Below are 16,583 nucleotides of genomic sequence, written 5' to 3' on the forward strand. Positions count from 1 at the left end.
AAAATGTAACAAATTAAACGGATCATGGACATAAATACAATTAAAGTATTCATATATAGCAAAGACAAAAATGCGTGATTTCGAAAGAATGCCCATGAAATAGGATAAAATAAACAGTTTGAAATACCCATCTGAAACAAAAAAATCACATTTCCAATGTTACAAAAACTGCATTCTTCCATCTTAGAAACATTGCAAAGCTACGAAACATGTTACCTGTTTCTGATGCAGAAAAGCTAGTTCATGCATTCATGACCTCTAGACTGGACTATTGTAATGCACTTCTAGGTGGTTGTCCTGCATCTTCAATAAACAAGCTACAGGTAGTCCAAAATGCAGTGACTAGAGTCCTTACGAGGTCAAGAAAATATGATAATATTACCCCAATTTTACAGTCTCTGCACTGGCTACCTATTAAGTTCCGTATCAGTTACACATTATCATTACTTACCTATAAGGCCCTAAATGGTTTAGCTCCTGCGTACCTAACTAGCCTTCTACCACGCTACAACCCATCACGCATCCTAAGGTCACAAAACGCTGGACTTTTGGTAGTTCCTAGGATAGCAAAGTCCACTAAAGGAGGTAGAGCTTTCTCACATTTGGCTCCCAAACTCTGGAATAGCCTTCCTGATAATGTTCGGGGTTCAGACACACTCTCTCTGTTTAAATCTAGATTAAAAACGCATCTCTTTCGCCAAGCATTCGAATAATGTATCTCTTAAATTGTGAGTGTAGTTGCATCTGATCAAATGTGCATTTTTATTCATTAGCTTGGGTTAAACTAATTTTACTTTGTTGGATCAGCAGCTATGCTAATGATGTCTCTATTTTGTTTCTATGTTTTGCCACGGAAATCCCGTGGTAACTAGGATTTACACAAGCTCCAGTCTGGATCCAGAACACCTGAGAAGAGATGATGCTGACCCTCAGAGGACCCCAGATGATGCTAACCCTGAATCAACAAACAGAACTAACAATTATTGCTACATGTGTGACTGCATCATATAATAATTATTAATTAATAATATTAATAATGTTCATTGTCTAGATGACTACGTCTTGTATTAATTTTTTCTAAAAATCCTGTCAAATGTGCACAAACTGACAGTCACCACCATAAGCTTCTACTAAATATTGTAGAAACATAATTTTCTGTAAAGTTGCTTTGTAACGATTTGTATTGTAAAAAGCGCTATACAAATAAACTTGAATTGAATTGAAAAAAACATATATATCAACAGTACTTTGCAACAACTGACATTTTTTAGGACTTTATAAAAAATGAAAAAAATTAATCAATAAAAAAGGACATTCAGCACCAACTAAATGGACAGCTCGCTGCAATCTGGTTACGAACCGAAAATAAAAGCTGTCAAACAAAGTAGGTTACTGAACAAGATTGAGTGCTGTGAAATCATAGGTAAAGGTATAACATATTGCCTAAATTAAAACTATAATGTATAACAAAAGCACAGCAAAACAGTAACTGTAATTAGTATGAACCTGCTATTCTTACCTCTCCAGAATCTCTCCTCCTTCGATCTGGGATCACTAGAGTATTTCCATTACTGCCCGGGACTATAGTAGAGCCGATACTCATTCTGGGTCCAACTAACATGTAGCGTTTGTCTCCAGATCTGTACTGGATGCTGTGACAAAGAGTCCCGTTGTAATTTGGTTCCTGCAAATACTTAGACGAATAGTCTGTCGATTTAGAGCACTGCATTACAATCAACACGATGATGCTGATGACAAAAAGCACTGAAACTGAGCCCAAAGTGATGATTAAATAAAATGTCACATTGTTTTCCTCCTCCTCTTTTACTGCGTTTTCCACATCAGAAGCTGCAAAAGCCTCTTTTGGCTCCACAACTTTGACAATCACAGTCGCTGTTGCTGAGAGTGAAACGTTCCCATTGTCTTTGACCAGAATGATCAGTTTATGCTGGGCCTCGTCTGTTTCTGTGAATGAGCGAAGGGTCCTTATCTGTCCTGTATAGCGGTCCAAACTAAAGAGACTGTGGTCACTAACTTCCTGCAGTGAAAATAATAACCATCCGTTGTATCCTATATCTGCGTCATAGGCTCTGACTTTAGTCACCAAATGACCTGCGTTCACATTACGGGGAATCTCTTCCACACCCTCAGCAGAACCGTTAGAGCTGACTGGATACAAGATCACTGGAACATTGTCGTTCTGATCCAGAATAAACACGTTCACTGTCACGTTACTGCTCAGAGATGGAGCCCCAGAGTCTTTTGCAAGTATGTGAAACTGGAACCTTTTAACAGTTTCAAAGTCAAAGCTCTTTAGTGCGTGAATAACACCCGTCTCCGAATTTATATTCATAGCAGATGCCATATCGTTCTGTATACCGCCACCTCTAATTATATGATAATTTATGGCAGCATTTTCATTAATATCTCTGTCTGATGCACTGACAGAAAATATAGAAGCGCCTAAATGGTTATTTTCAGTTAAATAAAGCTCTAGAGGATTTGACGAAAATTGTGGGATATTATCATTAACATCTGACACCTGTACAAACATTGTTTTATATGCTGACAAAGAAGGGTCACCTAAATCTGTTGCTGTTATTTTTATATTGTATTCGGACACTAACTCTCGGTCTAAACGTTCTTTTGTTTCAAGGGAATACATGTTATCTTGAACAGACGGTTTTAACTCAAATGGCACACTGTCAGATAGACTACACACAACTTTTCCATTGATCCCAGAATCTTTATCACTTACACTTATGAGAGAAATAACAGTTCCAATTTTGGCGTCCTCCGAAACTACATTTGAAAGAGATGTTACTTGTATTTCTGGTTTATTGTCATTTACATCTTCAACTTTAATGATGAGCTGACAATCTGTGTTCAGAGGAGGAAGACCCTTGTCTGAGGCCCTTATCATCAAACTGTAGATTTCATTTTCTTCAAAGTCAATTAAGCCTCTAACTCGTATTTCACCAGTCATCCGATCTAATTGAAATATTTCATGTATTTTTGGTTTCATGTTTCTACCGTATGTGTATTCTACTTCAGCATTTAAACCACTATCCGCATCACTTGCATTTATAATTGTCACTACAGTGTCAACAATTGCATTTTCACGCAATGTTATCGTTAAGGTATCGCTATTGCATATAGGTCGGTTATCATTTACGTCGAGAACAAAGACCGTGATATTAAGAGTGCCCGATTTTGGTGGATTTCCGCCATCTACTGCAGTTAGTAGCAACCTGTGCATTTCAGTGAATTCCCTGTCTAATGGTTTCTGTAATATTAAGAAAGGTGTTTTATCTCCATATACACTATCTTTAATTTCCAAGTCAAAATGCGCATTCTTACTCAGTTGGTAATGGCGGACAGAATTAACTCCCACATCCAGATCCCGAGCAGTTTGAAGTTCAAATCGTGTTCCAGTTACAGTGTTTTCCCAAATCTCTAGATAGAAGTCTTTATCGTGAAAAGAAGGAGAGTGATCATTTACATCTGTGATTTCAACCTCCACATAACGGACTTCGAGAGGTTTTTCGACAACTATTTTCAAATTAATCAAGCAGGCGCTATTTCCATCACACACCTCTTCTCTATCAATGTGCTTATCCACATACAAGATGCCATTGTTCTGATTTACCTGGAAAAGAGCGTCATTAGATCCAGACACAATTCGAAACCTTCTGTCCGCCAATGTAGTGACATCAAGACCCAAATCTTTAGCACAATTTCCGACGACAGATCCCACTTTCATCTCTTCTGGAACAGAATATCTAATCTGCGCTGAAACCTGCTGTCCAAAGCACGCAAGCAAAGAGAAACACAGAAAGATCCGCCAGTGCTCATATCCACGCCTTTGTCCTCTGGCTTCCATTGCGCCTGTTCACCGCAACGTTAGTCCAATGATCCGTCTATTCTGGATGATTAGATGCCACAATGTAATGCTTGATACATCATGCGAAACAAAATTAATCCACCGTTATTACAGTTCGCATAGCCTGTTACCGTTATACTGTTCATCAGTTCGCGAATGTGAGGAACAATAAAGCCCGTTTCGCATCATCATCAAGGGCAGGACTTAATCTGCTACATAAATACTGGAGCAACAGTGACATCGAGTGGTCTACAGGAAAACAAATCCTCAAAAGCTTTTCATTAAGCACATATACAATCTATAAAACCACATTAATTTATTAAAATGAATTATCAGAATTCAGTGTCCCACTTACCTACGTGCTACATCATTTTATAAAGTGAATATAGATATCACCCAAAACAACTCGTGCTGACGTGTGTGAGAGCACAAACAAACTACGCACAATTTACTAAAAATCCAGTGCACTCTTAAGAAAACCGCTACTAATTTCAGAACCAGCGCAGTGGACAGCTCCTTGTACGCTGTCACTACTTGGAACAACAGCAAACCTGGTAAAGCATGGACATTGTATTTTTTTTGTAAAGCAAAATAATTGTCAGAAATTCTTAACTTGCAGTTAGCTCATCAGTTTTAAGATAAACATATTTCGTCGGCTGTCTGTGAAGCTCTACGAGTTAGTAATTCCATACAAAGGAAAAAAATATATATCGCCATTCTTACCTCTCCAGAATCTCTCCTCCTTCGATCTGGGATCACTAGAGTATTTCCATTACTGCCCGGGACTATAGTAGAGCCGATACTCATTCTGGGTCCAACTAACATGTACCGTTTGTCTCCAGATCTGTACTGGATGCTGTGACACAGAGTCCCGTCGTAATTTGCATCTTGTAAATACTTGGACGAATAGTCTGTCGATTTAGAGCACTGCATTACAATCAACACGATGATGCTGATGACAAACAGCACTGAAACCGAGCCCAAAGTGATGATTAAATAAAATGTCATGTTGTTTTCTTCCTCGTCTTTTACTGCGTTTTTCACATCAGAAACTGCAAAAGCCTCTTTGGGCTCCACAACGTTGACAATCACAGTCGCTGTTGCTGAGAGTGAAACGTTCCCATTGTCTTTGACCAGAATGAGCAGTTTATGCTGGGCCTCGTCTGTTTCTGTGAATGAGCGAAGGGTCCTTATCTGTCCTGTATAGCGGTCCAAACTAAAGAGACTGTGGTCACTAACTTCCTGCAGTGAAAATAATAACCAGCCGTTGTATCCGATATCTGCGTCATAGGCTTTGACTTTAGTCACCAAATGACCTGCGTTCACATTACGGGGAATCTCTTCCACACCCTCAGCAGAACCGTTAGAGCTGACTGGATACAAGATCACTGGAACATTGTCGTTCTGATCCAGAATAAACACGTTCACTGTCACGTTACTGCTCAGTGGAGGAGTCCCCGAATCCTTTGCAACAACTTGGAACTGAAACTTTCTTATTACTTCAAAATCAAAGCGGTTTAAGGCGTAAACAACTCCCGTTTCAGAGTTAATGTTCAAGAAAGAGGCCATATCATTTTGTGCAGCGCCCCCTCTAATAATATGATACGTAATCATTGCATTTTCATTTAAATCGTTATCGAATGCGCTCACAGACATTACTGAGGCACCAGGTGCGTTATTTTCTACTAAGTACAATTCAAGCGGATCTTGAGAAAATTCAGGACTGTTATCATTAACATCTGATACCTGAACGCTCAAAGATTTAAAAGAAGATAATGGAGGTTGTCCTAAATCAGTGACTGTTATTGTTATGTCATAATGAGACACAAGTTCTCGATCTAATTTTCCTTTAGTTACAAGGGAATAAATATTCTCTTGAACTGATGGTTTCAGCTCAAAAGGTATATTATCAGAAACACTTAGAATAATCTTTCCATTTATACCGGAGTCTTTGTCACTGATGCTAATTAATGAAATTACAGTCCCAGGTTTAGAGTCCTCGGAAACTATATTGGAAAGAGACGTGATATCTATTTCAGGAGAGTTATCATTTATATCTGCTACCTTAATGATAACGACGGATTCTGCTGCTAAGGGTGGTTGGCCTTTATCAGTTGCTTGTACGTCTAACTTGTAAACTTCTGTGTCCTCAAAGTCCAGCACACCTTTAATCTGAATTTCTCCTGTTGCACTATCGAGTATAAACAGATTTTGCACTTTACGCTTCAGGTTTCTTCCAAAGGCGTATTCTACAACACCATTTAAACCTTCGTCCAAGTCAGTTGCATTAAGTTTTACCAAAACCGTACCGATAGCAACATTTTCTTTTACCATTACAGAATAGGAGTCTTGACTGAACACAGGACGGTTATCATTAACATCAAGAACAGTAACAATTATGTTAAGATTTCCTGACCGTGGTGGATTTCCACCATCGATTGCAGTTAGTATTAATCTATGTTCTGCGGCGTTTTCACGGTCAAGTGCTTTCTTTAAAACTAGCAGCGGTATTTTTTCGTCATGTCTGTCCTTAGTCTCAACATCGAACTGCTCATTATGACTCAGTTTATACAACCGTACATTATTCACAGTCGTATCAGCATCTCGTGCTGCCTGTATTTGGAAACGCGTCCCTGCTGGGGTGAGTTCCGCAATCTCAAAATGCTGCTCCTCTTCTGTAAATGTGGGTGAATTATCATTAACATCAGTTACCTCCACCCCAACATAGTGAACTTCCAAGGGATCTTCGACTACCATTTTCAGATTAATAAAGCATGCGCCATTTCCATCACACAGCTCCTCTCTGTCAATTTTCTTATGAACATATAAGACGCCATTGTTTTGATTTACCTCAAAAAGAGCGTCCTTTGATCCAGACACAATACGGAATCTCCTGTTTATTAAAGTGCTGACATCAAGGCCAAGATCCTTAGTAATATTTCCTACAGCGGATCCTTCTTTCAGTTCTTCTGGAATAGAATATCTTATCTGCGCTGAAACTTGCTGTCCAAAACACAGAAGCGAGGAGAAGCACAAAGCAATCCACCAGTACGCCCCTTTGCGCCTTTGTCCTCCGGCTTCCATGACAGAACGATTACTGTGAGACTGCCAGAAATATATCCTCGGCGATTACAAACAACAATGTACACTTTATCTACTTAATACAATACCATTTAACTGAAAACACACGGAGAATAGATCTCATTCTTAAACTCCTTTTCTGATCGTACCATCCAGGATAAGGAGGACAATACAAGCCTACGCGTCATCATCCTGGGCTGGACTTAAAACTTGAAAACAAAAATTAAAGCAACACTGACACCGAGTGGACCATTGTACCTTTCAAGTCACCTACAGCGTTACCGTTTACAGTATCTTTCAATCTACAAAAGCTTTAACATTTATTAAAATATGTGTTATTGTTCGAATAGGTGGAAGACCGTTTTATAATTCGGCAAAAATATTATTTGCACATGTTTCATGTTGCAACAGACAGCTCTTGTCTCAACAATAAATAACATAAAAAAATAAAATAAATAAATGCAAACATAGACTATGCAACACATAGAGTGTTATTGTGACACCAGGGCTTGTTTAAAATACAATAAATTATAATTTATTAAAAAACAACCGACAACATAAAGACTGTTTTGTGAAAATCTGTCCAACCCGTCATACTATTTATTGACATTTATTTATTTATTTATTTATAAATACCAAATCAAATCCACTAAAATACCTACTAAAGGAAATTTAAAATTACCCTTACCTCTCCAGAATCTCTCCTCCTTCGATCTGGTATCACTAGAGTATTTCCATTACTGCCCGGGACTATAGTAGAGCCGATACTCATTCTGGGTCCAACTAACATGTACCGTTTGTCTCCAGATCTGTACTGGATGCTGTGACACAGAGTCCCGTCGTAATTTGGTTCCTGTAAATACTTGGACGAATAGTCTGTCGATTTAGAGCACTGCATTACAATCAACACGATGATGCTGATGACAAAAAGCACTGAAACCGAGCCCAAAGTGATGATCAAATAAAATGTCACGCTGTTTTCCTCCTCCTCTTTTACTGAGTTTTTCACATCAGAAACTGCAAAAGCCTCTTTTGGCTCCGCAACTTTGACAATCACAGTCGCTGTTGCTGAGAGTGAAATGTTCCCATTGTCTTTGACCAGAATGAGCAGTTTATGCTGGACCTCGTCTGTTTCTGTGAATAAGCGAAGGGTCCTTATCTGTCCTGTATAGCGGTCCAAACTAAAGAGACTGTGGTCACTAACTTCATGCAGTGAAAATAATAACCATCCGTTGTATCCGATATCTGCGTCATAGGCTCTGACTTTAGTCACCAAATGACCTGCGTTCACATTACGAGGAATCTCTTCCACACCCTCAGCAGAACCGTTAGAGCTGACTGGATACAAGATCACTGGAACATTGTCGTTCTGATCCAGAATAAACACGTTCACTGTCACGTTACTGCTCAGAGATGGAGCTCCAGAATCTGAAGCAACAACGTGGAACTGAAACATTTTAACTGCTTCGAAATCAAAACTTTTCAGCGCATAAATAATCCCCGTTTCTGAATTGATGTTTAGAAAAGATGTCAAATCACCTTGATTTAGGTTATATGCTATCGCAGCATTTTCGTTTAAATCTCTGTCAAAGGCAGTAACAGAGAATATAGAATCACCAGGGACATTGTTTTCAGATAAATAAAGTTCATATGAATTTTGGGGAAACTCTGGTGAGTTGTCATTTACATCAGACACCTGTATATATAATATTTTAAAAGAAGACAAAGGTGGCTTTCCTAAGTCAGTGGCTGTTACAGTTATTTCATACCTTGACGTAACTTCTCTGTCTAAACGCCCCTTTGTCACTAATGAATAAATATTCTCTTTAAATGATGATTTCAGCTCAAATGGCATATTTTCAGGCAATGCACAGATTACTCTGCCATTGACACCCGAGTCCTTGTCTGATACGCTGATTAAGGCTATGGCCGTTCCAGGATTCGCATTTTCAGATATAACGTTAGAAACAGATGTTATCTCAATTTCAGGGGAGTTATCATTAATATCTGTGACTTTAATGCTAAGTTCTGCTTCAGCAATCAGAGGAGGCTGGCCTTTATCAGATGCCTGCACATCTAATTTAATTACATCAGTTTCTTCAAAGTCTATTTTCCCTTTAACTTGTAATTCACCTGTGCCCTTATCAAGCGTAAACAGGTCGTGTATTTTTCCTTCTAAATTTTCGCCTAATGAGAACTCGATTTCGCCGTTCATTCCATCATCTAAATCAGTTGCGTTTATTTTAATTACGACAGTACCCTGGGCTACATTTTCCAGGATTGTTGCAGTATATGAGTCGCGGCTGAAGACGGGCCGATTGTCATTTATATCCAGAACAATAATAGTGATGATAAGAGTCCCTGATTTTGGTGGGTTTCCGCCATCAATGGCTGTCAGAATTAGTCCATGTTTGCCTTGCCTTTCTCTGTCCAGCGCTTTCTTTAAAACTAAAAATGGTATCTTTGTGTCATGCCTTTCCCGAATGTCGATATCAAACAGCTCATTCTGACTTAATTTGTAGTGTCGAACCGTATTCATTCCCAGATCAGGATCTCTGGCAGTTTGTACTTGGAAACGTGTTCCCAGAAGCGTATGCTCGGCTATTTCAAATTGCTGCTCAGATCTCGGGAAAATTGGTGGATTATCGTTTACATCTGTAATTTCAATTTCTATGTAATGCACCTCTAAAGGGTCTTCCATAACGCATTTCAGACTTAACGAACAAACTGTGTTTCCATCGCACAGCTTCTCCCTATCGATTCTCTTATTGACATACAGTTCCCCATTGTTGTGATTTACCTGGAAAAGCGCGTCATCAGGCCCAGAAACAATACGAAACCGACGGTGTGTCAATTTACGGACATCAAGGCTTAAATCCTTTGCAATATTTCCAAAAACATATCCTTCTTTGACTTCCTCTGGGACATTGTATTTTACTTGTGCACTAACCAGATTCACGACGCACAATAGCAAAAAAAGAGTAATCCACCGCCATGGCAGTCTGCTCCATTGTCCTCCGACATCCATCGCAAATAAAGATAATTAAATAACTTCAGATTATAGATGTTCTCCTCGTGAAACACTGTCTTTTCCTTTTGGTATTTCTAATATCAGGTACATGATTGTAAAAGGAAATACGATGGAATCATCAGTCGCCACTTCTTCAAACGTACGGCTACACTGCTCTGCTTCTCTGCACAAAATGGTGCTTTGTTTCTCATTAAAGATGACACACGATGGGGTAGGGCTTTCAACGGGACAGTGCTCTAGAGTAACACTGACACCATGTGGAGTGGATTTGTTTTTGACAAAAACATATACATCAACAAAATATATTATTTCCTCAGTGGTCACTGCAAGGCAGTTAAAGTAGAAAGGATTGTTTTAGAAACGAAGCCATCTCTATTCACAAAAGTTTGAGAGAATAATCTCATTTTAAGATTTTACATTCTAATCCAACAATGAATAAGAAAAAAAATATGTATATATATACTTTTGTTGTATTTGTTCAATTTAACTCTGAAATCCACCATGACGTGAGCAAAAAAAAAAACGGCCCAAACTTTTAAGTCTATAGACATTATAACAATAAACAGCCATGCTGAAACAAATGGAAGAATGAAAAGACAACAAAAGCTAAAAAAAAGAAGCAGCAAGCCAATAAAATAAAATACATTCAGATATATCCAAATCCAAGACTGCAATTAGATTTAATAAACGATTCTTACCTCTCCAGAATCTGGTATGACTAGAGTATTTCCATTACTGCCCGGGACTATAGTAGAGCCGATACTCATTCTGGGTCCAACTAACATGTAGCGTTTGACTCCAGATCTGTACTGGATGCTGTGACAAAGAGTCCCGTCGTAATTTGGATCCTGTAAATACTTGGACGAATAGTCTGTCGATTTAGAGCACCGCATTACAATTAATACGACGATGCTGATGACAAAAAGCACTGAAACCGAGCCCAAAGTGATGATCAAATAAAATGTCACGTTGTTTTCCTCCTCGTCGTTTACTGCGGTTTTTACATCAGAAGCTGCAAAAGCCTCTTTGGGCTCCACAACTTTGACAATCACAGTCGCTGTTGCTGAGAGTGAAACGTTCCCATTGTCTTTGACCAGAATGAGCAGTTTATGCTGGGCCTTGTCTGTTTCTGTGAATGAGCGAAGGGTCCTTATCTGTCCTGTATAGCGGTCCAAACTAAAGAGACTGTGGTCACTAACTTCCTGCAGTGAAAATAATAACCAGCCGTTGTATCCGATATCTGCGTCATAGGCTTTGACTTTAGTCACCAAATGACCTGCGTTCACATCACGGGGAATCTCTTCCACACCCTCAGCAGAACCGTTAGAGCTGACTGGATACAAGATCACTGGAACATTGTCGTTCTGATCCAGAATAAACACGTTCACTGTCACGTTACTGCTCAGAGACGGAGCTCCAGAGTCTGTAGCGAGCGCGTAAAACTGAAGGGTTTTGATAGTCTCAAAATCAAAACTTTTAAGTGCAGAAATTGCGCCTGTCTCAGAATTAATATTAAGAAAAGATGTCATGTCACTTTGTGTCCCATTCCCTTTAATGATCTGATACGAAATCACAGAGTTTTCATTTAGGTCTTTGTCAAAAGCACTCAGAGTGAGAATGGGGGAGCCTGCAGCGTTGTTTTCAATCATATATAATTCGATGGGATTTAGGATAAATTCAGGCGGGTTGTCATTAACATCTGACACCTGCACGCTCAGAGTTTTATATGAGGACAGTGGAGGCTGACCCAAGTCGCTCGCCGTTATTGTTATGTCATAATGTGATACAGTTTCACGGTCCAGGTTCCCTTTAGTTACTAACGAATACATGTTTTCCTGAACTGATGGTTTCAATTCAAATGGAATTTTTTTAGAGAGAGCGCACACAGTTTTCCCGTTCACACCAGTATCTCTGTCGGTAACACTAATGAGCGAGATTACAGTACCAGGCTTGGAGTCTTCAGACACGATCTTTGATAGAGACGTCACCTCTATGGTTGGCTCATTATCATTTATGTCTAGTATTTTTATAATTACTCTACAGTCTGCAGTCTGAGGCGGCTGCCCATTATCAGATGCCTGTATATCCAATTTATAAACATTGGTCTTTTCAAAGTCGACATCTCCTATTACATGGATTACTCCTGTTATTCTATCCAGGGTAAAAATCTGAAACATATTCTGGTTGTTACCCCCTCCAAAAGTGTAAGACACTTCACCATTTGGACCGTCATCAAAATCACTTGCCAGAATTTTCATTACTAAAGTTCCAATTTGCACATTTTCATGCAGTGTTGTAGAATAAACATCTTGACTAAAAACAGGGCGGTTGTCATTCACATCGAGAACAAGTATTGTTATATTCAATGTTCCTGATCTTTGCGGATTGCCGCCATCTATTGCTGTTAAAATTAAATTGTGCTCAGCGTCTTTCTCACGGTCAAGGGGCTTTTGTAAAACCAGAAAAGGCAATTTATCTTCTCCCCTGTCCCTTATTTCTATATCAAAATGCTCGTTTTGACTTAATTTGTACAAACGCACAGAATTCACAACACTATCAGGGTCACTCGCAGCTTGCAGCTGAAAACGAGTTCCTTGAAGAGTGTTCTCGGAAATTTCTAATCGCTTTTCTTTTTCTGTAAATGTAGGGGAATGATCATTTACATCAATTATCTCAACGGCAATATAATGGATCTCAAGTGGATTTTCCACCACTAATTTTAAGTTTATCAAGCATGCTCCAATACTATCACACAGCGCCTCTCTGTCAATTTTTCTTTGTACATATAAAACGCCATTGTTTTGATTTACCATGAAAAGAGCTTCATCTGACCCAGACACAATACGGAACCGTCTGTCCATCAAAGTACTGACATCAAGTGCCAAATCCTTGGCGATATTTCCTACAACAGATCCCTCTTTTACCTCCTCTTGTACAAAGTATCTTATCTGAGCTGAAATCCGCTGCCCAAAGCACAGAAGAAAGCAGAGAACCGTCCCCCAGCACTCCCCTTTGCGCCTTTGTCCTCCAGCTTCCATTGCGAATGACAGCGAAATCCAGAAGCGAATGCCGCTACCCTGTCAGATTATATTTATATGTTCATCTTGAACGAACAAACAAAGGTGACGCACGAAAAAACTGCAGCATTCACCGTTAAGCAGTTCTGTCTTTAGTCGTCTTGAAACAAAAATAACCTTCCCTTTGCGCAGAACAAAATGCCAAATGCAATCTAGATATGGGGGCAGGGTGAATAGATGCATTGCTTTCCCTGTACAACAATGACACCATGAGGTGTGTAAAGAATGTCACAGATAAGCAAAACCGCTCTGGGCCGGGTTTCCCGCTAACGATGTATCTTAGCTCTTAAGAGCGTTTTCTACGTGCAAACTTACGAACGCTCGCAGCAATTCCACGAGCGTTTCCCAAAAATGCACTTAACATGAACGCGCGAGAACGCGCTCTACGTGCTACTTACGAGTCGCTGTCCATTAGCGAAGTGCTGAAATTTAACCTTATATGGAATCGTGTTCTGAACGTTTAACCTAATGATTGTCATCTGTTTTGGATTACCAATCAAGACAATCGAGTCTATATAAAGCACCTACATACAGGCGGAGACACTGACAAAATGACTGAACAAAAAAAAATAAAACAAGAAAAGATACCTTTCAAAAGGATGAAATTAATGTCCTCTTAGAGGAGATAGAGAAAAACAAAGATGTGATTTTTACCAGATTTAAAGGACACCATACTAATAAAGAAAAACAAAACATCTGGGAGGACATTGCTACCAAACTAACTGCAACCAGGGGTGTTCAAAGGTCAGGGAAGGAGGTTCGCAAGAAGTGGCAGGATTTTGCAAGCCTGGCAAAAAGGAAGAGGGCACTGCAGAGGACTGCAATTAAAAAAACAGGTGGGGGACCAATGAGTCCCCCCTTCTTACAGTCGAGGAAGAAAAGGCATTGTCAATACTTGGCACAAGTGCTTCAGATGGAATTAGTGGTGGTATTGACATCCATGGAGGAGTAGGGATAACTAAACCTGAGCCTGAGCCTGAACCTGAGTCAGGTCCTTCATGCTCAGAGGAACCATCAGTTTCATCTGCCATCTCCGAGCATCTCCTAGTCCTCCAAAAAACCCTCCCAGGCCACAGCCTCCATCTTCAGTGGTCCAGACTGCAGCCACAACAACTCAGCAGTTTGAGAATGTCTGTAGCTGTAGTCAGGACCTAGTGCAGCTGGAGAGAGAGAGAAACTAGATGTCTTGAAAGACATTAGGCAATGCCTTCAAGAAGCCAATGAAAGAGACAACAACTTCCAACAGCAGCTCATTGAGCTCAAGAAGGCCAAACTGGCCTTAGAAGAGAGGAGGCGTGCACTAGAGGAGATGAGTTTTGCAAGGCCCTCAATTTCTGTGCCAATTATCTTGCCAGAAGACACAGGTAATGTGATTTATTGTTTCAGTAATTTGTGCAATGTGAAATGTTTTCTATATGTAGTTATGACTCATCTCACTGTACACTGTATTTTGCAGGTTGTGGGGAACTGAATAACCCAAATTAATAAAACTATGCAAAGTTTTTTATTAATAAAGCTATATGCAGTGTTTTTGATGTCCATGTGTTTGTTGAACCATGCACACGAGGCCTAAGACCATATGAAATAATATAATAATTGTTATGAGTTCTTCCAAATGTTTCTGAAGTAAATGGCTAATGGTTGATGATTATTTTCAGACATAAGCATTTAAGTTTCAATATTATTAATATAAAGTCTATATATTTGGCGTGACAGATAACACAAATATATATACAGTACTTCATCTAGCCAATACATTTCTACAGGTATAGACAAAAAAGTCAACAACATTTTTTACCAGTACTGTTCTATGTATACATTTTTATAATAAGCACAACTTTTCATCATTATGAACAGAGGATAGATTAAAGGAATATAATATGTAATCTATACAGTTTCTAAGCATGCCACACCTTCACTTTCTTCAAGGTAGGGCCTAATGTCATTACTGAAATTTATGATAGGCAGTGGGATATGATACATTATCACAGCCTGATGACCTTCACATGGTTTCTTCAATTAAGCTAGGATTAGTATAGAGTTTACACCTCACTAGACTTGCAGAGGAAATCATGGCTGCACTACAGCGTGTTCTTCAATTGAGGGTCAGAGAAAGACAAAGACAGAGACGACCACAAAGTAGACTGGTGACTTTAAATGCCTTCATCAGACAGCATCAAAACCCCTTGGATATCCTTGATGACATGGCTATAATAAGGCGATACCGTCTGCCAAGAGGACAAATAGCCCAATTGCTAAATAGCATTGGACCTCAGCTGATGCGAGGAGAAATTTTGCCTTGTCCCCTGAAATCCAACTCCTATCAGCCTTGAGATTTTATGCAACAGGCAGTTTTCTCCAGGTACTTGGTGATGGGCTTGGACTAAGTAAGGCATCAGTTTCAGATCATTAGAGTGATCGATGGTACCTTGATCCCGATCCTTACACCATCTGTGGATGGCCATGTATATATATGCCGCAAAGGCTATGCAGCTATCAACTGCCAGGTGATCTGTGACCATAAGGGTTTGATTACAGACATTGTGGCAAGGTGGCCCGGAAGCACACACGACTCCTTCATGTTCACCAATTCATCTGTTGGTCAGGAGGCACAAAACTTACAGGGACAGTGGAGGCTGCTTGGGGACAGTGGTTACCCACTGAGGCCATATCTCTTCACGCCTGTGGCTAATCCTATGAATAACAGGGAGACAAATTTCAACGAGGCACACCGTGTTGCACGTAGTATTGTGGAACGCACAATAGGGAGGTGGAAGATGCGCTTTCGGGCAATTCACCAGTCCAGTGGTGGTCTTTGGTTTGCTCCACAAAAGAGCTGTGCAGTAATAATAGTAACAGCTATGCTGCACAACATTTTTAGTGCAGATGAGAGTGCCCTTACTTAACAGGGAGGAAGATTAAGAGGTGGAGGAGGAGGAGGAGGAGGAGGAGGAGGAGGAGGAGGAGGAGGAGGAGGACGAAGATGGCATGGGACCACATGGCCAACCAAGAAATGCCCAATACATGGCTGCTTTTCGTGCACGTCAGCAAGTCATTGACAGATTTTTTTGAATTCATTCCTATTTTGCCCAGTCTTTGAAGCAAATTTCCCACATTACTTCTTTTATGATTTTTTTTGTTCATTCATTTAATTTAGATGTGTTTTTTTATCTTGTTTTCCCCTTTTTATTTATTTAATTTATAAATTCATGTAAACAAAAAACGAGTACAATAAAGTGTACAATAAAGTACAATCCAAATATTATTATATTACTCGCGTTGCAGTGTGTTAAATCTAGATAAAAGTGTAATCTGCCGGTTGTCCTGCAGGTGTCCTCATAAATCTGTCTTCTTACGATGCACTTGGGGATGTACGATTACTCCAGAGCACTCGTAGATCTACGAAGATTTTCAAGTGCTACTTAAGCTACGATGCTTTTGGGAAACAGACCGTAATATTAAGATCAATCGTACGATCGTTTTTACGATCAACTTAGGCTTACGATGCTTT

The 16,583-nt window shown here is 39.6% G+C and overlaps 4 protein-coding genes across 4 annotated transcripts; all 4 read right to left on the bottom strand.

Moving 5' to 3' along the window:
• Positions 1-1,457: 1,457 nt before the first annotated feature.
• LOC132113962 (protocadherin gamma-A11-like) lies at positions 1,458-4,114 on the bottom strand. Its single transcript, XM_059522055.1, has one exon. It carries the CDS (start codon positions 3,881-3,883, stop codon positions 1,496-1,498), a length of 2,388 nt encoding a protein of 795 aa, XP_059378038.1. The 5' UTR covers positions 3,884-4,114; the 3' UTR covers positions 1,458-1,495.
• A 402-nt stretch (positions 4,115-4,516) lies between these two features.
• LOC132114155 (protocadherin alpha-8-like) lies at positions 4,517-7,093 on the bottom strand. Its single transcript, XM_059522270.1, has one exon. The coding sequence runs from the start codon at positions 6,965-6,967 to the stop codon at positions 4,517-4,519; it is 2,451 nt and encodes an 816-aa protein (XP_059378253.1). The 5' UTR covers positions 6,968-7,093.
• A 532-nt stretch (positions 7,094-7,625) lies between these two features.
• LOC132113965 (protocadherin alpha-2-like) lies at positions 7,626-10,180 on the bottom strand. Its single transcript, XM_059522059.1, has one exon. The coding sequence runs from the start codon at positions 9,990-9,992 to the stop codon at positions 7,626-7,628; it is 2,367 nt and encodes a 788-aa protein (XP_059378042.1). The 5' UTR covers positions 9,993-10,180.
• A 495-nt stretch (positions 10,181-10,675) lies between these two features.
• Positions 10,676-13,319, bottom strand: LOC132114157 (protocadherin gamma-C3-like). The gene has a single exon (XM_059522271.1). The coding sequence runs from the start codon at positions 13,031-13,033 to the stop codon at positions 10,676-10,678; it is 2,358 nt and encodes a 785-aa protein (XP_059378254.1). The 5' UTR covers positions 13,034-13,319.
• Between the last annotated feature and the right edge of the window lie 3,264 nt (positions 13,320-16,583).

The sequence above is a fragment of the Carassius carassius genome, chromosome 33 (assembly GCF_963082965.1).
Source record: "Carassius carassius chromosome 33, fCarCar2.1, whole genome shotgun sequence".
Classification (NCBI taxonomy): Eukaryota; Metazoa; Chordata; class Actinopteri; order Cypriniformes; family Cyprinidae; genus Carassius; species Carassius carassius.